This window comes from Rhinolophus hipposideros (genome assembly GCF_964194185.1).
Source record: "Rhinolophus hipposideros genome assembly, chromosome: 21".
NCBI lineage: Eukaryota > Metazoa > Chordata > Mammalia > Chiroptera > Rhinolophidae > Rhinolophus > Rhinolophus hipposideros.
In genome coordinates this window covers 36,051,427-36,071,935 of record NC_138067.1, presented here as the reverse complement: position 1 = coordinate 36,071,935, position 20,509 = coordinate 36,051,427, and the positions used below count along the sequence as shown (strand labels likewise).

The 20,509-nt window shown below is 55.1% G+C and overlaps 2 protein-coding genes across 6 annotated transcripts; both read right to left on the bottom strand.

Annotated features, from left to right (window-relative positions):
• Positions 1–1,037: 1,037 nt before the first annotated feature.
• APLP1 (amyloid beta precursor like protein 1) lies at positions 1,038–10,178 on the bottom strand. Of its 4 annotated transcripts, none has more exons than XM_081031389.1 (17): positions 9,909–10,178; positions 8,853–8,996; positions 7,890–8,022; positions 7,562–7,674; positions 7,194–7,327; positions 6,900–7,084; positions 6,320–6,450; positions 5,877–5,951; positions 4,822–4,980; positions 4,615–4,743; positions 3,624–3,723; positions 2,729–2,836; positions 2,440–2,466; positions 2,181–2,251; positions 1,874–1,936; positions 1,598–1,741; positions 1,038–1,481 (listed from the first exon to the last, which is right to left on the bottom strand). In XM_081031389.1, the coding sequence occupies exons 1-17, from the start codon at positions 10,053–10,055 to the stop codon at positions 1,383–1,385; spliced, it is 1,962 nt and encodes a 653-aa protein (XP_080887515.1). In that variant the 5' UTR covers positions 10,056–10,178; the 3' UTR covers positions 1,038–1,382. The 4 variants fall into 4 exon arrangements, with proteins under 4 accessions (XP_080887515.1, XP_080887516.1, XP_080887517.1 ...); XM_081031390.1 differs by having other exon boundaries at positions 2,440–2,463; XM_081031391.1 differs by having other exon boundaries at positions 2,729–2,833; positions 9,909–10,173.
• Positions 10,179–11,196: 1,018 nt separating this feature from the next.
• Positions 11,197–19,138, bottom strand: KIRREL2 (kirre like nephrin family adhesion molecule 2). 2 transcript variants are annotated; one of them, XM_081032497.1, is made up of 16 exons: positions 18,857–19,043; positions 18,473–18,622; positions 17,779–17,928; positions 17,455–17,615; positions 16,898–17,048; positions 16,515–16,620; positions 16,248–16,396; positions 15,799–15,926; positions 15,577–15,709; positions 15,173–15,273; positions 14,791–15,010; positions 14,219–14,323; positions 13,791–13,894; positions 13,417–13,482; positions 12,112–12,150; positions 11,654–11,842 (listed from the first exon to the last, which is right to left on the bottom strand). In XM_081032497.1, exons 1-16 carry the CDS (start codon positions 18,906–18,908, stop codon positions 11,771–11,773), a joined length of 1,887 nt encoding a protein of 628 aa, XP_080888623.1. In that variant the 5' UTR covers positions 18,909–19,043; the 3' UTR covers positions 11,654–11,770. The 2 variants fall into 2 exon arrangements, with proteins under 2 accessions (XP_080888622.1, XP_080888623.1); XM_081032496.1 differs by having other exon boundaries at positions 11,197–12,150; positions 18,857–19,138.
• Between the last annotated feature and the right edge of the window lie 1,371 nt (positions 19,139–20,509).

Genomic DNA, 20,509 nt, shown 5'->3' with positions numbered 1-20,509 from the left:
TGACGTTAGAACAAGGTACATTATTGCCATCTGCTGGGAATTTGTGGTAAAAATGCAAATCTACAATATTTAGGAGATGAGTGTATCACTTGGAATTTTGTAGTGCACAACCTTAACCCCATATAGGACAGCTACAAATTATTAGACAGCAGATTAGCAAAATGGCCAAGAGTACGGATGCTGGAACCAGGTGGTCTGAGTTGAATTCCTAGCTCCGACTTTTCCTAAATGGCGACCTTGAGAATGTGATGTAACGTCTTGCCTCTATTTCCTTATCTATAAATGAGGCTAGTCATAGTACCTACTTCATGGGTAGGAGTAATGATGAAAGTATGCCAACATATAAAGGCCTCAGAGCAGTGCCGAGCGCAGGGTGAGTGCCATAGGAGTGTTTGTTGCCATACTGTTTTAAAATTTATTCAACAAATATTTGTGAAGGTGCAGGCATAGTTTTAATGTCTCCACAAATATTAACCCTTTTAATCCTCATAATAACCCTCCTGGGACAGGTAACAGCATATGTAAAGGGATAACTCTAACATGTCACAAAATGGGACACATGAGGAAATAAATTTCAGTAGGTGCTTGCAGACACCATATAACCCTTTCTGGGATACATAACTATAATTTCCACACCCTAAGGGGATTCCTATCACATTCCCAAGAAGGGATGAAGTATTAGAAATACTTGGGAATAGTGGTTCAAGGTCCCCAGGCCCTCATTGGGCTCATAGGTTGGGGGTGGCTGCTGTATGTGTAATTGCGTATGAGGGCGAGTAGGAGGCAGGGGGAACTTGCCAGAGCCCAGCCCCGAGTCCACCCTGGGACCCAGCCGGTAGGGGCCTAGAAGTGGTGGCTTGTTCAGCACCACGGAAAGCTCCAGGGTGGGAGCAAGAGCCTATCCTAGGTCCTACCCAGTTTAAAGATCCCTCCTACTATTGTTTAAAGAGGTGAAGGAGCCCTGGACAGGAATGTACACCAGCTTCCAGAACTATGATTACTCACCGATTTCCCCACAGAGCTGCAGGATGGCCATGTGGGGAAAAGGACTTTATTGGGATGTTAGTGGGGGACACGTGGGAGGATAAATTTCAGGGAACAAGAGACACTGAAATCAAGCTGGTGGTCACCTTAAGGAACAATAAATTAACTTACAAAATAAATTAAGGTGAGGAGGTCCCAAGCAGGGAGGCAGCTGGGAATACCTGGGGATTTCTTAGGAATGGGATTGGGAATTGGAAAGGGAATAAGAATTTCCAGCCCCCTCACAAGGGTGTGAAATGAACTTTTTCAAGACCCTTTCCCCAGGCTGGGAGTTGGGGTTCTGGGGCTCCAGGAAGAGGGAAGGTGTGGGTTCAAGCAGAGGGGTGAAGGGGCCTGGTTCAGGGTCGTTCCTCCAGGAAGCGGTAAGTGGGGTTCTCATAGCCATGGCGCTGCAGTTCACGAAGCTGCTGCTCCTCCAGGGTCAGCATGGGGTCCACCTGCAATAGGGGCAGGACAGGGACAGTGGAACATAGGGACCTGACCAGAGATCTTACAGCCCCTCCATGCCCAACCTCTGGAACTCCTCCCTATACCATGTCTTTATGTCTCTCACCTCCACCACTCCATGGCTGATAGCCCCATAGGGCTTCTTCCTGCGCAACAGCAGCATGGAGAGGACGATTAGGGAGCCCCCACCCGCTCCCATGATTAGCAGACCAGACACGGCCTCTCGGGACACACCTGTCCCGGCTGGTGCCTGCAGGGAGAGGAGATGGGGCAGGAGTCATCTTTGAGGCTCACCAGGGCCCCGTGTGGCTTTGGGAGTCACAACGGTAGCCACTGACCTCTGACCTCTCCTTCTAGGTACCCCAAATATTCCTCCTCTTACCAGCTCATCTCTCTGTATCTCCGATGAGTGGACAGGAAAACCCCTCGGAGCAGACACATTCACCTGGGGAAGCAGGAGGTGTCAGGGACCCAGGAGTCTGGGCTCCATACTCCTCCTCCTCCAGAGCTAAAGAGGGCATCCCCCTCTTCTTCCCTGGGACTCTGCAGTCCATGTCTTCAGTCCCCTCTTCCCTTAAGCCAAGGAATCCAAACCCCTAGCACCCTCCTCCTTCAGACCTTGGAGTCCAGGCCCCCTCCCCAGGCCTCCCTCCCCGGGCCTCCCTCAGGAGCCCACAGGGCTGACTTACCTTCCATTCATACTGTTCCAGGGGGGACAGCTTCTCCTTCCCACGGGGTGCAGCATCTTGTTCTGTGGACCCTACCCCCCAAGTCCTAGCTCACTCCTGAGAGTCCAGAGTGGTGCTGCCCCGCCTGAGGAGGGGGTCGGAGGGACACCGAACTCTACCCCAGGAGGAATGGGGTCTCAAATATATGGACCCTTTTCCATTCTGGGCTTGGGGACTCAATAGGATTTGGTGGCTGGGGTGTACTCTGTGAGATACTCACCTTTTGGAAGGGCCATGGCGGTGTCTGCTGGCAGCCAGAGGAGGCAAGGCAGGGGGAACAGTGAAGAGAGGAGGGCTTCATTGAAGAAAGGGTGGAGAAACACCCTCCCAGCGCCAAGGCCGGAGGATGAAGGATCCTATAGAGGCCTCCACAACTTTCGACCTTCCTCCCCATCCTCTCCCACTCATTGTGGTAGCTGAGACTCCCCCCAGACTTTGGGGGATTAGAAATGAGGTTGGTTGGAGCCTGTTTCCAAAAACTGGGTTTATCTGTATTTGGGTTAACTCACCATCCTTGGAATCCAGAGCCTGCAACCCGCCCTTGTCCTCACTGCTGCCCCCGAGGGAAGGGGCTTCCAATTCACTAGGACTCAGGTGTTCGGAGTGGAGGAGTTCTTCTGAAGGAAGCACGCAGAAAGGTGGTTGAGGTCATGAGCATAGGGATTCCACAAAAACAAACAAGCAAACAACAAAAAACTAGATGAATGGATGGCACCTTAAGGGTAAAGTGATTGGGGGCGGCCCTAAGTGTGATCTGGGAAAGTGTGGAGCTGGTTGGAAGCACCCCTGGCAGGGAGGATGAAGCTTCAAGTTTCAAGAGAATGGCCTCCTTAAAGAGCAGGAGAATTGGGGTAAGGTGTGGGGCATCCAATGGGAAGTCACAATAGTTCTGGGGGCTGTGGTAGGTCACATTTTCTGGTATTTGTGCTCTTGTGTAGGCCTCTTCCCTTGAATATGGAAGGGGTTTGTGACTCGCTTTAACCAACAGAATGTGGGCCCGAGTGTTAAGAAGACCTGGCAATTTCCACTTTCAGGTTTGAGGAGCCTGAACCACCATGTAGAAAGTCCAGCCACCCTGCTGGAAAGATGACATGGAGGGGCTCCTTGGAGAAGAGAGGCCTTGAGCCTACATGGAAAGGTAGAGAGGCCCATTCGTGCCAAAGTCTGAGCCACTAGCTGACCTGCTAGCCAGACGTAGTAACTGGCAAGACCAGCAGAAGAAGCACCCAACGGAACCCAGACCAGACAGCAGACTCAAGAGCAAAGGAGATGGTTGACAAGCCAGTAAGTTCAGGTGTTTGTTACATAGGAATAGATAACTCAAGTTGGGGTGGTGTCAAAGATTAGGGGTCAGCATCTGCCCTTACAGATCTGGAATGGGAAGCAGGGGTCATATGCACTCACGGATCTGGGGCCACAATTCCTGAGCCAGGCGGGGATTCTGGTCAAGCAGCCCCAAACTCTGATTCATCCTTTCCTCGATTACTTGGAGGTGGGTCTGCACCTGTGGGGGAGTGAGTATGGAGAATGAACTGGGCAATGTGGGCTAGAGATAGGGAAACTGAGGCAGGGTGAAGGAGGAAGGGCAATAGGATTCAAGGACAAGTAGCACATACAATAGGAAGTAGGGTACAAGGGACAGGAATTGGGCCACAGGAAGAAGGAAAATGGAGGAGGAGAAGCAGAATACAAAGAAAAGAAAAAGATGTGCACAGGACAGGAAGTAAAGGGCTTGGGAAAGGAAGTAAGGTAGAGGGAAAGGAGTAGTTGCTGGAAAATTGGGGTACAGGAGACATGGTAAGTATAGGATATAAGGAATATGGTATAGAAGATAGGAAGCAGAGGCAAGTGGGTAGGAGGGGCAGAAAGTAAGGTCTGAAGAATAGAAAGTGAGGTTTGAGGGGGTTCCAGAAAAGGAAGTAGGATTTGGAGGGTCATATAGAAATGATGTGGTTCAAGGGCAAGACTTGGAGCTCAGGAGCATAGAGTAGAGTGTTCATGGACAGGAAGACAACTTCCAAGAAACAGGAATTAGAATCTAAAGGCACAGAACAGGAGCTCCAAGGACGACAAGTGGGGTTAATGAGAAAGGAGAATTGAGGGACAGGAATAGGGTTTAAGGCACAGGAGGGGGATTCTGGAAAAGGAAGTAGAAATCCAAGGGACAAGATGGGTGTCAAAGACACGGGAGGGGGAGCAGTGTTCCAGGGTCAGGAAGTAGGGATCCAAGGGACTGGGAAGGGTCCCAAGACACAAAAGGGGGGGCATTCCCGGGATAGGAAGGAAGTCTAAGGGAAAGAGCCTGAGGGACAAAAAAAGAGTCTGAGGGATGGGGTCCAAAGAGACTGGGGTCTGAAGGCTAGCAGGATATTTGGGAGCTGAAGAATCTGAGCACCTGGAAGCGCATCAGCTGGGCCTTCTCGGGATCCACGGCAGCCACGTGCTGGTAGTGCCGCAGCGTGTGCCTTTGCTCCTTCTGCTCTGCACGCAGGTAGCGCCGCAGGGCCAGCAGGACACGCTCTGGCTGTGGAAAGGATGAAGGCTGCCCAGGCCTGCCCCAACCCTTTTCACCCACTGCCCTCTGCCCCCACAGCTCCCACACCTGAGGTGGATCCCCCTGCAGTGCTGCCAGGAAACCTTCCAAGGCAGCCCGGCGCTGGTCGTTGATAAGGGCGATGACTCGGGTGGCATGAGTCTCCACCAGGCGCTGTCGCTCGCCCGACACTTGTTCCTCCAAGGTCTGCAGAATGGACTGGAAGTGCTGGTGAGGGGGTGGGCATAGATCAGGAGAGGTGTAGATGGGTGAAAGCCTGGGTCAATGGCATTCTGGGAAGGCCAGGCTATGGGCTAAGCAAAGTGGGTGCAGTGGCTCTAGGTCTAGGCAGAGTCAACCTGGGGTTGGGAGTAGATCACAGGAGGCTGACTGAGGGGCTGGGGCTACAGGGCCAGGTAGAGCAGGGGAAGGACTAGGCCAACTGGTAGCCAAGCTGAGGGTGTAAACTGTACTAAGTGGGAACAATCTAGGAACAGAGCTGGCCCGTGTTAAGATGAAAGGGAGCAAGTATTGCAGGAAAGGTAGGGCTCTAGGCCTGGGCAGGGCCAATTGGAGACAGGCTGTGTCTAAATGAGAATGGTAGGGGTGGGGAGCAAGAGTCAGGGAATGGGGATAACCTGAGTGGGGTCTACTCGTATAGGGGTTAGGCCTGAACCAAGGTGAGGATGATACGGGCAGGATGAAGAATCATGAAGCTGTGCCTACTGAGAACGGATTGTTAAAAGTGAGATTAGAGGGGCAGGACCAAAGACAGGGGGCTGGGGCTAACAAGGACAAGAATGTATCAAAGAGAGGCTGAGAGGGACTGGCTGCATTTGCAGGAGGCCCAACTTGGGAAAGGACTCTAGAGACAGCCCTTAGAGGTAAGGATCAAGTTAAGACAGGGCAAAACATGGCCAATCGGAGAAGGAGAGTAATGTCAGGTCTGACATAGGCCAAGAGGGGTGAAGCTAAATGTAGGGGTGAGGCCAGGAGAGGCTGATGTAAATAGAAAGGAGTGGGACTGGACGAGGCCAGGACAAGGCCTGAGCCAGGCTGAGACCCGATGTGTCCCAGGTAGTGGACAGGCATGAATGAGTAGTACCCGCTGCAGGTTGGCCTACCTCATTCAGGGCCTGTCTGTCAGCTTTAGGCAGATTCTTGGACTGGTTGTCAGCCATGGCCCATTCACGCATCACCTGGGGGCAGGGGTAACTTCAGGATCCTAGAATCCACCCTGCTTCACCCGGTGAGTCCCCAATCCCTCTTCAAGACCTCATAGGCTTCAGATCCCTTAAGTTGCAGTGGCTCTTGGGTTCCCAAGAGAAAAGAAGACTCAGAGGAATTTAAGGTAGAAGAGTACCATGCACCAGAGTTCCCTTAGAATCTGGGGGCAGCTCAATGGGATTCTAAGAGTCAAGGATCCCTCGTCATCTTAGGGGTGGTGTTGAGGGGTGATGGGGGCTTGGGGAGTCTTTGGAGGTAGTCCCAACTTGTCCCTGAGGAATTTGCTGGTATGTAGGAAGCTCTGTGTTGCAGGGGATCTTGGGGCTCCCAGTATCATTACCTCATTAATCTGGCGCATCCTTCTCTCCTCCAGGTCCATCTTGGCCCGCAGGAAACCCTCGTGCTCACTGATTTCTCCAGGCATGCCAAAGTACACATCCACACCATCTGTGGGCCTTGGGGTAGGAGTCACTGCAAAGCCAGGGATCAGGAGGTCAGCTTAAATCCCATCTCCAGGTCACCTTTTCTATCTGGAGAACTACATTTCCCAGAGTGCACTGGAGACCACCATGTGTCCATAGCTGCTGCCTGGCATCATGGGAATGTAGCTCTATACTAGGCCTCTTCTTGCAAAGCTTAGGAATCCATTACACCATCCTCCAAGTTTTCCCAAAATAATCCTTAGGATCTACCAAATGGCTCCTCCACTTCCAGGTACCTCCAAACCACTCTCACTCTTTGCATTCTTCACAGGCCAGCCCTTCCACCTCTACTTTATCCAAAGCTGCTCTCATCTCTTCCATTCCCCGAATCAGACCTCTCCCCTACAGGTTCCTCCCAAAGATTCTCCTACACCAAGGCTCTCTCAAATCACCCTCCCTCCAGGATAGAGGGGACTAGGGATTCAGAAATGGCCTCACCTTTGCTGACCTCTGCAGGAGAGAGGGAGCTTGAAGGTGGGACTCTTTCCTTCTCTTCTTCCTCTTCAGCTTGTGGGGGCTCCACGAAGTAATCGTCTATTGGCTGTAGGAAGGATTCTTCCTCTTCCTCATCTTCACCCCCCTCTACTCTGCCCCCCAGGGGCCAGGACCGGGTGGAGGGGTCACTGAGGGAGCAAAAGACCCAAGGAAATAAGAACCCTGGCCCAGGCCCCCAGGCTTCCATCTCCTGTCTCAGGAGCCTTGGGATGGAATGGAAGATTCCCTCCCACTCACCCAACTGCTGTCCCAGACGGGTCGGGGGTCACAGGAGGGGGACAGCACACATACTCCACACCTCGGAACCGATCCGTGCCACAGGGCAAAAGCATGCCCGAGCCATGCAGGATGAGGCCCTGGGAGTTGCAGGCCTGTGGGAAGAATGGGCCCAGGTGCCAGGATTGCGGAGTAGGAAAGGGTAAAAGGGGGAGCCTGAGTGCCAGAGTCTTGGGGGCTGATGGGGCTAGGAGCCTGGATTCCTGGTTCTGTCTGGTGGGAAGAGGGGATTGAGGCCCAGACTCTTGGGTTCTAGAGAGGGAGGGTGTTAGAGGACTGGACTCCAGGGTCTGGGGGGTGAGGCTAGATGGGCCAGCGTTCTGACAGACCTCCTGTGCTTCCTGATGCCTTCGGGTTGAACTCTCACACTGGTCCATGCGCTCCTGGTGCAAGAACCGGCAGCCTTCGGGCACCAGCAGGGCCTCGCTCACGAATTCACCCGCTGGGGAATAGGGGGCACCAGAGTGAGACCTGCCCACAGCCACTAGCCCCACTCTCTTCCGAATTCAGATTTTTTTTGTTTTATCTTCAGAGGCTTCTATGCCCCACTCAGGACCCAGGCATCCATCTCCTTAATGTGAGCCTTGAGACTGGGGTCCAGAATCTCGCCCCTGGAAGACCCCCACCTCCATTTCCCTCCCCCAGCCTGTGACTCACGCAGGCAGCGGAAAGGCACAACCTGGTGGTGAGGGTGGGCACAGCGGCCACCCCGGGCACCCCCGCACCAGTGCTCCATTGGGATGGCCTGTGTCGCCTGTTCCACACGTGCAATCTGCAGCTCCGGATACATCTGGGGGCACGGGGTGGAGGCGATCAACCCACTGCCCGCCCCTACCAGTTGTGCTTCATAACTGGCCATTTCCCTTTTCAAGGCTTCAGTGTTCATAAGGCCCTCTCATTCTTAGGCCCTACTTCTGTAAAGAACCGGTCTTAAATATCTGAATCCCACAGGCTCATTGGCCACACCTCCTAGTAACTCCCTTAAAAGCTCCGCCATCCTTAGACCCCTTCCCTTTGCCTGTCCAGTTTCTTTACAAAGGTTCCCTCCACACGCCCATAAGCTCAATTTCTCTAAGCCCACCTCTCTTCTCGTCAAGTTGGCCCCCCTTCCCCAGTCAGGTTCATCTCTCCATAGATTCCACCAACCTTTAAGCCTCGCCTCTTTCCTTGCTTGTACTTGCAGCAAGTGTCCCTTCTCTCTGTATTAGACTTGCCTTTTCATAGCCACGCCTCCTAACTTTCCACTCTCATTGGGCTCCACCCCTTTTCCTATCTAGCTGGCCCCTAAGGTCTTTCTGTATTAGCCCCGCCTCTTCTTTGGCCACGTCCACCTACACTCCTACTTTTTAAGGAACCCACCACCTACTGCTAAACTCCCTCATTTCATGGGAGGGATACTTTCCTTAGGTAGTCTTTGCACGGCTCTCCGCTTTCCTGACCTAGTTTCTCAAAAACAGGTCCTGCCCTACCCTAACTTTGTCTGTTAGCCACGCTGTCTAGCTTCCCAAGCCTTCTTAGATCCCTCATCTCCCCAGCCTTTTGCATGTCTAGCTTCCCTTGGGCTTACTCGGCAGCACCTGAACCCCGCTCACCACGCCCATCTCAGTAGGTCCCGCCCACCTGTCTGCAGTACTCTAGCGCGCGTTGCGGGTCCCGGAGACAGCGTCGCGAGCGCTGTGGGTCTGGTTCCCAGCGGCCGGTGCGCAGGTCCCGATGAAGGGTTAGGCGCCCACATAGTCCAGCCACTTGAGCAGATCCCGGGGCCTGGGTGTGGAGGCGGAGAGGTCAGTGAGGGCCCGGGGGACGTTGGCATACTAGTCCCTTGGTCCTTTGCTCTCTAGGACTCAGATGTTTAGACCCCCATAACTAGTCCCCTCCACCAAGGACTATGCACCCGCTTCAGTAGAGGTACGGTTTCCCGGGAAACAGTTCCCACGGGGCGGGATCGCCCCAGCTCTCCTGTTGCTATGGCGACCTGGGTCCCCCAGGATTCTCGCGCCTTTGTTGCGGCGAAGACAGGCTCCGCCCCCACTCCAGCGCAGCCGCACTGAAGCCCGAAGGGGTTAAATCTGAATCGCGGGGGAGGAGGTCAGAACCCAGGCGTTCTGGCCCCTCCTCTCTCCATCCCTAGTTGAGGCTCCCATTCTTCGGTGCAAAGACGACAGACAAGGCCTAGCTTCAGGGCCCTGCAGGCCTGGACACCAAGTCCTTGAGGGCTGGAGAACTACATCCTGGGTCGGGGGGGCGGTGGCTCGAGGCCCCGACTTCTGGGTCCAGGGAGGCTGCAGGGCCCTCATATGGGTCCAGAGGATGCAAGGGGCCTAGATTCTTGCATCTAAGTGTCTTACTGCCTGGGTGGGCCCTATGTTCAGGTGGGAAGGGGCTGGGGCTAAATCACTTAGGTCTAGAGTGTCTGAGGGGACGGGACTTCTGGGGCCAGGGGCTCTGGAAAAGACAGTTCCTATGCTGGGGGGTGGGAGGGGCCTGGGACGACAGACGATGGGGAGCTGGGGCCTGGATTCCTGGGTTCATGAATGCCTAGTGTAGTTAGGGGTGCCTGGGGGCCGGCCACCTGGCTGGAAAGACTGCACTCTCTGCCCTGGACATGTTCGCGTGGGGGTCCAGAGGCCGGGTCCCGCCCCTTCCCCCATCCCCCAGGACCCGGCCGGGTCTCACCTCGGCCGTGCCGGGGCTCCCACCGGCCAGGCTCCCGACGGCGAGCTGCGCGCGCAGAAGCAGCAGCAATAGTGGCAGCAACAGCGGCAGCGGCGGCGGGCCCCGGCGGCGGCCCAGACCACGCGTGGCGGGACTGGCGTGCCCCATGTCTGGGCCGTCGCGCCCTCACGTCCCTTGCACTCCCGCCCTGCCCGGCCCGGCCCCAGCGGTGACAAGAGCTCCCAGCGCCACCACGGCCGCCTCCTCCTCCCTCCGCCCCCGGGCTGCGCCGGCGCCGCCAGCCCCGCCCCACGCCGGCCCCGCCTTCCTGGCCAGGACAATAGCGTGCCAGCTCTGCGCAATGTGGAGCAGCTCCGAAACCTTGGGTGGCGGCCTGCGTCAAGCCCCCGTCCCCTTGAGATTCCAGGTGTCCCACCTCATGCTAGGGCTTAGCCAGGAGGCTACGTCATAGGCTCCACGGTTGTGGATTTATGTGCTCCCTCAGGATCCTCATCCCCAGCTTTCTCCTCCCTTGGACCCAGACACTCACAAATCAGCTTCTTTCTCTTCCAGGGACTGTCAGAGATACTCCCCTACCCCCAACAAATTCCTCTCTTGAGGTCCCAGGAATACAGGCCTCCAAAATTTCCCCAGTCAAAAACACAGTAGTTGAGACCCAGTCCTCTTCTCCCTCAGATCCAGGAGTCTGGGTCCCAAATACCGTCTCTCTCAGGACCAGACACCAAGCTCCCAGCCCTTTCTCCCTAAGACCCAAGAGCCCTAGGCCTTCTGCTTTGCTTCCAAAGGCCCTCAGGTGTCTGGACCTTTAATTCCTAGTTCAAGGATCCATGACAAAAAGCCCCCAGGCCCCTTTTTAAAGGATGACCTGAGTCAGGTACCTAGCACCTCAGGTCAAGGGTCTGGACACCCATCTTTGTTCTAAGTACCAGGGTATTTCTATTTTCCCACCCATAGCCTCTCCCTCCCCTGCCTCCCTTTCAGGTCTCACTGTGTTGTCTCCTTAAACGACAGTGTAGAATACTTGTCCTCCCCAAGCCAACTGGGGCAGCCTTGTCATATGTGTACATTTGTCCATGTATGTTTGTGTAGATGTATATAGTAAAAGAGCCTGGAGCATTAAATATGTAGCAAGGGGTTTGGGGGTAGCTCCCAGTTTGCTCGTAAAGCCACTTCATAGCTTAGGGTAGAGGAAGGGCTTTGGAGCAGGCTTGAGGGATCCTTTCCTTGATGGAGGGTAATAAGGCCAAGAGAATCCTGAATGCACAGTCACTTCTTTGACTTTTTTTTTAATTAAACATAAATATTTTGATCCCCAGATTCCACCCCCACCCAGTGGCAGATCTCACCCTATCCTCATTCCTTGGGCCCAATTCTTCCAGGGCCTTTAAGGAAGGTAGAAGGAATCAAGATGGTAGCCATCTTGGCTTCCCAAAGAGTGAACAGCCATCTTGCCGGCACAAGCATTGGCCAAGCAAAGTGCCCCTCAGGGACAGCCAGGAAAGGTCCTGGTCTGGACTCCATCTTAATCTACCCTATGTTACCTTTCTTCTCAGTACAAGTGGTTATCTTGAAATATCTTCTTTCAGTTTCTGGAAACAACTTCCATCCCTGCCTCTAACTCTTATCACCTCCTGTCCCTATTCCTCTGCAAAAGGCCCAGTAAGCATCTTGAATCTCTTTTACACAGGGGAATAGGTGGGCATAGGGGCCATCTTCCTCCCACTTGGGGCCTCCCGTTGGCCGAACAAACTGTACACCAATGACCCAGGCAATAGTAATGATCTATCCTGTTCCTTAATGTTCAATTTTGGAGGAGTAAGGTCACCAACTTGTTTTGGTTCCTCAGAAACCAGGACAATCCATTACGGCAAGTTGAAGATCCCAGCACTCCTCAGTTGAAGAGATGTCACACATGAGTCTGGAGACGTGCGTGGCTAGATGTGGGGAAGGCAGCATAGGGGAAGGGGGGAGTCCCAGGAGTCAGATCTGGAGTTCCAAAGGACATGGGTTTGATGTAGCTGGTAAAAGCTCGAGAATGGGGTGTGGTAAGATAACCTGCCTGGGCTCTATACAGTCTGCAGGGGGCAGGCATGCCCAGGTGTGGGTTGAAGTCATAGAATGGAGGGGTACCCAGAGGTCCAAGGGAGGAGGGAGCTGGCAGGAAGAGGCTTCCTCCAGGGGCTTCACCAAGGCTCAGGCTCACACTGACTCCTCGGACCTTGTAGTAACCATTGGTTGGGTCCTGAGGGGATAAATGGGATTTGTGAGTGTGTGAGGGTATAGGGGTATGAGGGCCTCTAACAGACAGACACACTGAGATAGAGCCAGACCTAGCAAGAGACAAAAACAAAAACAAAAACAGAAACAAAAGCAGACAGAGACCCAGAGACAGAGAGACAGACATATGGACTAGTAGAAAGACGAAGTAAGGCAGAAAAACAGTGATAAGAGACAAAGACACAGAAGGAGATGGGCAGAGAATGGCAGAGACAGAGGGATATAGGTCTGCTGGTATAGAAAAAGATGGAGGGCGAACAAGAGAGAGAGAGATTGAGACCAAGATTTTTATTCATTCATCTGCCCAACAGTCCCAAGACTTTGATTCCATGTCATGCCCTGTGCTGCTCCTGGAGACATCTATCACTAGGATAGACCGGGATCTACCCTCATGGAGATCCCAGGCCAAAGGGGAAACGACAGATCACTAGACAGAGCCCAGAGGGGCCTGGGCTCTGATGGGGGGAGTACAGGCAGAGTGGCTGGGACTTCAATGGTGGAAACACAGGAAGAGTGATAGGGCTTGATGAGAAGCACAGACAGGATTATCAGGGCTATGATGGGGAAGCCTGGGCAGAGTAACGAGGGCTGTGATGGAGGAACCTTCAGCATAGTGATCAAGTTGGGATGGGAAACCCAGATCAGAGTGATCCTGGCTGTGACAGTTGAAACACAGACAGAATGATCAGGACTGTGAGGAGGGAAGCATGGGCTTTATAGAACAAGAAATGTCTGAGACCAGAGGAATGGAGGGAGAGAATTAGGTGGGTGTGGGAAAGAAGGTGGGAGTGTTTTGGGCCAAGAGAATAGCAGAAAGCATGTGCAAGGTACAGAGGAGAAAGAGAAGGGCTCTGGACTGGGGAATGAAGTAGTGGGGCTGTCCTGAGATGGGACCCCCCAGAGGAAGGGCAGGTCTGGGGAGATGTAAGGCCAATGTGGGACCTGATAGGTGGAAGGGGGCTGGAGGAGGCAACTAGGGAGAGGCATCCAGGCCTGAAACAGGTCTGGCCTAGGGCTCAAAATGAAGGCCATGGCTGGGACAGATATGTGGGCAGAGTCAGCAGACTTGCAAACTGAGGCTGTGAAGGTGGAGATAGTTCAGAAGGCAGGAAGCAGAGAGCAGAGGGGGCTAGGTCCCAGCTCCGCAGGAAATAGAACATAAAAGGAGGGGACAGAAGCAGGGAGAGAGTTGGAGACACAGAGAAGTGAGTCCGACCTTCCCAACACTCACCTTGGTCTCCAGAGCCCTCTCCTCATCCAGAACCAGGTCACTGTGATCAGTCTGCACAATGGGGCCCTGGGGTCGGGTAGTCAGTGAGAGGGAGTTGTTAGAGGATCCTCCTGCCCCAGGTCCGGAACCCAAGGACCCTCAACTGGATAGTGGAGACCAGGCAGGAGGGAGCTGGTGTCCAGACTCAGGAAAACAAAGAGCTCTGGGGACATATTGGATCTAGGGAATAACTTGGTCAGGGACGTATTTGGATTTGGGAGACATTTGGGTCTGGGGTCAATGTTGAGCCCAATTTGAGTTTAGGGGCCCAGTTGGGTCTGGGTTACTATTTGGTTTTAGAGGCACAGTCAGGTCTGGGGACCCTGGCTTCCTACCTGGTCCTCGTTGCTGCCTATCTCCTCTTCCTCAGGGCCCCGAGAACTGGAGCCATGGCTGCTGCTTGGGATTCGCACCAGGTTATTTTGCTTGGAGAAAGAGGCTGAAGCCAGGAACAGTGGGGTTGGTGGGGAGACAAAGTTAAGCCATGGGGCAGGTCACAGTTTGTGGAGAGCAATGAGCAGGAAGAGACAGGATTGGGTTAGGAGCTAGGAACCAATTAGAGCCCTGGCCTGAGAGGGCAAGGAGTGTGACCCTGAGGAAGTAGAGTTAGGGCTTGAAGGAAGAACCAGGGGCTGAAAGTGAGCCAAGCCCCACGGGAGGCAGCACTGGGACAAGGTCCCAAGGCCTGGCTTGTCAGTGGGCAGGGTGAATGTGTTTTGTGGGGGTGGGGGCAAGGGTGCTGGGGTGGAGCTTGGGTACTGACCCTTGCTATGGCGCCAGCAGCAAAGGGTCACTCCAGTGATGACCATAAGGAGTGTCATGGCTGCAGAGGCCACTCCAGCCACAATCCTCACAGTGGGGAGCAAGTCTGCAGAGAGAAGAGAGAACATTCTGAGGAGGCTGAGCTGAAGACTGAGGAGGAATTGGGGAAAAGGGACTTAGGGCTTGGGCTGGGGTCTCTGGGTTCAAAAGGTTGCCAAACTTGGGCTACCCAAGGTTTGTAGTCCCCTAGCTTGGGTTCCTGGGCTTAAGGGCTCATGAAATTGGGATTCCACAAGTTTAAACTCCCTGGCTTTAGGGAATCTTAGAATTTGAGGGACTTTAACTTTGAAGGTTCCTTTCTTTGGGGTCCCTGAGTAGGACGGGTGTCTCGGTTTAGGATTCCTTATTTGAGGGCATTTATTGTTTGGGGGTCTCAGAATTCAAGGGACTTATAGTTTTGAGGCTCCCGAGGTTTGGGGGTGGCTCTCTGCATTTGGAGGTGCTCGGTTTGGGGATTGGGCGTTTGGGGGTGTGGCATCCTCAGATCTGGGGTCTTCAGGCCTAGGGTCTCACCTCTGCGGCCCAGACTGACCCGGGTGCCTCCTTCACCCAACCGGTTCCGGGCACTGCAGTTGAAGCCCTGGCTAAAGTCGGACTCCTGGGTTCCCGAAATGTGTAGCACAGAAATCAGACCTGGACCCTGTCCCCCATAGCTATCCGGGGCTGGGAACGTCTCCACCAGGAACCGACCCCACGACCCTTTCGCCAGGAGGCCCTCATCCCAAGACCAAACCTGGGGGCACAAAAGAGGGAGGTCAGAGAAGACTGGGGGGGGGGCGGGAGGGGACGGGGAGGGGTTCGGGAAAATCAGAGGAAGTCACGCAATTTGGGGGTTCTGGCTGGGAGGTCAGGGATCACTGTTGGGTGGGTCAGGAGAGCAGGGACATTTCCTTACCACCGCTTCTGGGGCCGGGGAGGCGAAGACTAGACACTGGAGTCGGGCGGGGCCCTTCAGGAAGGCTGGCGGCGAGTGCAGGGCGGTCACGACTGGGGGCGCTGGTTTGGAGATAGTGGACTAATCAGAGGAGAGACCCCGCCTTCCCCCCCAAGCCAGTTTTCAATAAGGCGGGCGCAGGCACTGCCCACTAACCCCAACCAACCAGGCCACGCCTCTCAGCAAACTTCCAAGCTCTCGGAGCTCTCTCCGAGGCTCTCTGTCACTTGGTCCAGCTGGTAACCCCAGTCGGGCCCTATAAAGCTTCCCCTCTCAAGGCCACTCCCACTCCCGTTAGACTTGGGCGCCTCGCCCATCCCGGTCCCAGGACCTGCCCAATCCTCTAGGAAGCAGCGCTCTCTCACCGTTCACAGTCAACCTGGCCTCCGCAGCACCGCCCCCTAGGCCCGTGAGCCCCGGCTCAGCCCTGCACACGTAGTCACCTGAATCCTCGGGCCCCACCGACCGAAGACGGAGCGTGGGCCCAGAGCCCAGCACCTGGGATAAGAAGGGTCGTCAGGGACAGGACCTTGGAGGAAGCTCCATCCACTGCCTGCCACCACCACTAGCCCCAGATCAGGCCTTACCTGTACGCCCCCGCGGCGGGTCCAGGTTACCCGTGGGAGCGGGTTCCCGCGCCAAGCACAGCTGAAGAAGGCGTCTTCCCCTACGTCTACAGACACAGGCTCCGGTTTTGCCAACAGAATGGGCCCGACTGGAGGAGAGAGGGTCACGTGACTGGGGAGACTGAAACATCTGACCCAGGATTCGCCGTTCAGAAAGGGCACCCTCGAGAACCCAAGTATGGGGCTCCTGTCCACGACTCTGCTTACATGCCCTGGTCCTGCCCTCACCCCGTCCCAGCTCCGCTTTGGCACTGACTCAACACTCAACACAGCCAAACTCTGCCTACGTACTATGCTCGTCTCACCTCCTTCCACAGCCCATCGCAGCCATGCCCCACTCTAGCCTCCGGCCCCTTTAATCTAGTCCCATTTTGATCACACCCACGATCCCCCGATCCCCCGGGGCTCACACTGCACGTCCAGGGCGGTGCTGCAGTTGGCGCTACCCACGGCGTTGCTGACCTCGCAGGACACTGGTGAAGTCAGGAATGAAGCGTCTGCCACCACCTCCAACATTGGCCCTCGGGCCCCGAGTACTGGGGAGCCTCCTTTTGCCCACCTGTGGAGGTGGTGGGACTCAGTGTTGTCTCTGCTCCCCAGGCACACCTACTCATGTCCCAGTACTGCCCTCCCCAAGCCTGTGCTTCTGGCTGTGGAGAGGTGATCTTGGTCCTCACCGGTAGCCCGTGACAGGAGGCTGGGCTGTGGCCTGGCATAGGAAAGTGACCTTCTCTCCCTCCTGCACAGTCTGTGGTTCTGCAGACAGAGTCACCACTGGGGGATCTGTGGAAGTGGGCCAATAATCAGCAGTGGTCAAGGACCTGGAACATCTCCATTGAAAACCTGGGGGTCCAATTCCCAGCCCCACTACCCCAGGAGTGTGGATCCCCAGTCCCCTCTCCCCTTTGAGCTAGGAGTCCAGGCAGGCCTCCAGTTCCCAATTCCCCCCAAGGAACTCCAGGTCCATAGCTCTTCCTTCTTCATATCCTGGAGTCCAGGTTCCAGCCCCCCTTTCCCCCAAGGACCTCCATCTTAGGGCCCAGTGTACAACTGCACTTACACTGCAGGCTCAGGGTGATGGCTGTGTCTTTTCCTGCAGGCAGGGCCTGGCTCCGGGCCCGGCAGACCAAGGTGGCTCCATCATCACGGCTGGAAGGGGTCAAGGATAAGATGCTCTCCACTGATCCAGTGGTCCCTTCCTTCAGCAGGGTCTGGAGGTTATGAATGATAATAATGATTTCATCTACCCTTATATAGTGCTTACTATGTGTCAGGCACTCTCCTAGGCACTTATAAGGATCACTTTATTTAATCCTCACGATAAATTACCCTATGAGGTGCATACTACTATTATCCTCATTGTACAGATAAGCAAACTGTGGGGCAGAAGAGGTTAAGTTACTTACTCAAGATCAATAAACTAGCGAATGACTGAGCCAGGATTTGAACCCAGGTAGCCCAGCCCTAGAGTCGTCATCCTTAATCACACACCAAAGGTTCCAACCTTTGAACTCCTGTCCTCCCAGGCCCTTTTCTCCTCTGAATGAGCCTGTGGTCTGAGTGGACCCCCACATTTCCCTAAATGGGCAAGGGCTAGCACAGGGACTTGCATCTGACCTGATGGAAAGTGGCTCCATCCAGCCGGACCCCGTCTCGGAACCACAGCAGCTCAGGGGTGGGGTGTGCATTCCCATGGCTCCGACAGGTCAGATTTGCAGGAACCCCAGCAACCAGAGACACAGAAGGGCCACCCAGCACCTGGGGGGCTTCTGGGGGCACTGTGGGGTGGATCTGGGGTCAGAGCTGGATCCTGGGCCCAGAGACCCTGAGCTTCCCAGCTCTAACTGACCACTCTACTGTGCTCCCTGGATTCTTAGACTCCCAAGTAGGACTGGCTTTCCCCCTTGGGCGCTCCTGGGGATGAGTGGGCTGGGTCCTCACCGAGCACGTGTAATCGGGCTGGTCGAGAGCGGAGGCCTGCTTGTGTAGCCTGACACTCATATGATGCTTGGTCCTCTAGCTCCACAGGCCTAATGTGGAGGTTGTGCTGGCCACTGGCTGCATCCCCTGATATCCAGTATCTGGACCACCCTGGAATCAGGGAAGAGGCAGTCACCATGGTTCTGAGTTCCCAGCCCCATCCCACACCAGAAAGACACTACCAAAAGTGGGTGCTGGGCCAAGACACTAACCCTCTCCCAATCCAGATTCACTTCAAACTTGGGGGTGATAATTTCAGAAAAAAAGCCAGAGAACAATTGCCATAAAAGTCAGATTAGATTCTACTTCTGGGGTGCAGAGGGAGTGGGCTATAATAAGGGAAAGGAATAAGGAGGACTTCTGGACCTGGGTAGTGGTTTCATGGGTGTCTACTTTACAATTATTTGGCAAATCTTCCATTTATGTTTTGTGTGCTTTTCTGCATTTATGTAATAATTTACAATAAAAATAAAAACCCCCAAACTTTATGGGTTACACCAAAAGTATAAGCTAAAAATTCAGGACTCCCAAATGTTTACCTGAGCCCACTAATTTCCCAAACTTGAAAATGTCAAAATAGATACTTCACTTATAGCCCAACCCCAACACCTCCACCCTGGAGCCAGCCTCTCCCTGAGTAGAGAGAAAGCCTCACCTGGCAGGTCCCTTTCACCACCTAGAGCCAGCCCATCCTTAGTCCACTGAACCAGCCCTGAGTACGCATCGAGGGCACAGGACAGCCGGGCCTCGTCCCCTAGCAGTACCACCAGGTCAGCTGGCTGGTGCAAGAAGTGGGGCAACAGGCCTAGGAAAATGGGAGCGAGGAGCAGAGCTGAGCTTAGCATGTCCAAGAGCTCCCTCATTCAGGACCCGGGAGTCCAGTTCCCAACCCTCTCTTTCCTCAGACCCAGAAGCCCAGGTTTCCAGACTTCTCCCTCAGATCCAGGAGTCCGAGCCCTCAGCCCCATTCACCCCAGTAAAGCAGCAGCTGTCAAACCATCCTCCCCATATTTACCGCCTCCCCGGCCGCTCGCGGTACCTGCATGCCCTTTGAGGCAGAAGAACAGAACGAGCAGGGCGGGAACCAGCATCCTGAATGTGTGTCCCCTAAGATCCAGTACACTTGCTATCGCGCTGGCTTCCCTGCCAACGGCTTCCTCGACAGCACACCTCCCACCACTCTAGCCCGGAGACCCCTTCGCGCCCGATTCTTCACCCCGGGCTACGGCCCCCCTTGTCCCTCCTTGGCCTGGAGTTTCTCAAGTCTGCTCAGCCGAGGCTCCGACGTTCGGAAATGCGGGCCAGTTGCCTGCGCCGCGTCTCTGGGAGACCCCGGTCTGATCCCATTCGCCCAGCCCCAACGCACCCCACCCCCTGGGGGACCCGCCCTCTTCCCATTGAGAAACTCCTGTGGCTGAGACGCCCAGGAACCGAGGCACTGCCGGCGGCCGGCGCCCCAGCCCAATTGGTATATGGGAGCCTGAACACCTGGATGGAAGGAGGGGGTCCTGGCTGGGTTGGACACCTGCACCCTGCCAGAGTTGGGCGGGGGCAACGGGGTGAGGAGGAGAGAGGGGAGGGAGTGGAAGAAACTTGCTCAGCCCAGGTCCTGCAGGGACCGCGCAGAGTGGAAACGGAGCTATAAATGGGGCCCCCTGGGGCCTCTCTAGTTTCCGCGCCCTGGGGAGGCCAGGCTTCGGGTCAGGAAGAGGCCATTGGGATTCCTAGGGGGCAGCTGGGACCCTCGAGAAGAAGCGGGATTCTGCTCTTCCCGCCACAAAATCCCTTCTCAAAATATCCTTCTGTCTGCCTGTTACCGCTGCGAACCATAGCACGTCCTAAGATCCTGGAATCCAGGCTCCCAGCCCCTCCTTTCCCAAGACCGGGTAGTCGGGGCTCAGTCTCTTGCCCCACTCAGCCGTAGTTGCCTGGAGACGGCTGGGAGGCGGCGGTGCCCGGGCGGGGGCAGGCAGGGAGGCTGGGAACCGCGCAGCTTGTCTTGACGGCTGCATGCCGCCCAGCTGGGGCGTTCCCACGCTGCAGGCCACCGGTGCGCTGCGCAGCTGGCCGGGCAGGTGGGCGGGACACGGAGGCACTGAGGGGCGCCTGTAGCCCTGGGAACCTGGGTCTGACATTCCAGAACCTGTAGAGATTGGGGGTGCACACTCGGGTTTTCCGTTGTTCCTGAGCTCAGAGTCTTGCGTCCCTAAATGGCAGGGGCTTGGACTTCCAAGATTCTTAGACTAGGGATTCAGACCTCTGTTGATTGAGACGTTCCAAGTTCTGGGGAGCTGGGGACTCAACTAGGTCATCTGCCTGCAGCAGAGTGTCTTTGGAAGAAGATGATGGGGGTTCAGAAAATCTGGTCTTAAGTCTTAGGGTGAGTGGATTTAAGCACCAATCTCTCTCCCACCCCCACACAGGCTCAGGAGGATTTGAAAATCAACAGTGAACATCTGCCCTAAGTCCTGTGTGTGTGTGTGTGGGGGGGGAATGGGGAGCCGGGAAATGGAGTCCTGAACTCCGGGAAATTTGGGGAGAAGGGGCTGTGGGCTTGGACTCCTGAGTCTGAGAGGGCTGGGTCCTGGGGGCCCAGGCTTCTAGATGTGGGGGTCTGAACTCCTCGCTTTTGTTCTGGAGACCCAACGCTTGGATTTTGAAATAGGATGAGCTTGGAGCCAGTACTCCTGAG

What these genes read in the sequence shown, in the direction of transcription:
- APLP1 (XM_081031389.1), bottom strand. Translation starts at nt 10,055, where the DNA reads ATGGGGCACGCCAGTCCCGCCACGCGTGGTCTGGGCCGCCGCCGGGGC. An exon ending in CCGTCTGGGACAGCAGTTGG is followed by an intron (nt 7,085 to 7,193) that starts GTGAGTGGGAGG and finishes TTGCTCCCTCAG; the next exon opens with TGACCCCTCCACCCGGTCCT. An exon ending in TGGAACAGTATGAATGGAAG is followed by an intron (nt 1,937 to 2,180) that starts GTAAGTCAGCCC and finishes CTGCTTCCCCAG; the next exon opens with GTGAATGTGTCTGCTCCGAG.
- KIRREL2 (XM_081032496.1), bottom strand. Translation starts at nt 18,908, where the DNA reads ATGCTGGTTCCCGCCCTGCTCGTTCTGTTCTTCTGCCTCAAAGGGCAT. An exon ending in TGGTGAAAGGGACCTGCCAG is followed by an intron (nt 17,929 to 18,472) that starts GTGAGGCTTTCT and finishes CCCTGATTCCAG; the next exon opens with GGTGGTCCAGATACTGGATA. An exon ending in TAGGCAGCAACGAGGACCAG is followed by an intron (nt 13,483 to 13,790) that starts GTAGGAAGCCAG and finishes ACCCGACCCCAG; the next exon opens with GGCCCCATTGTGCAGACTGA.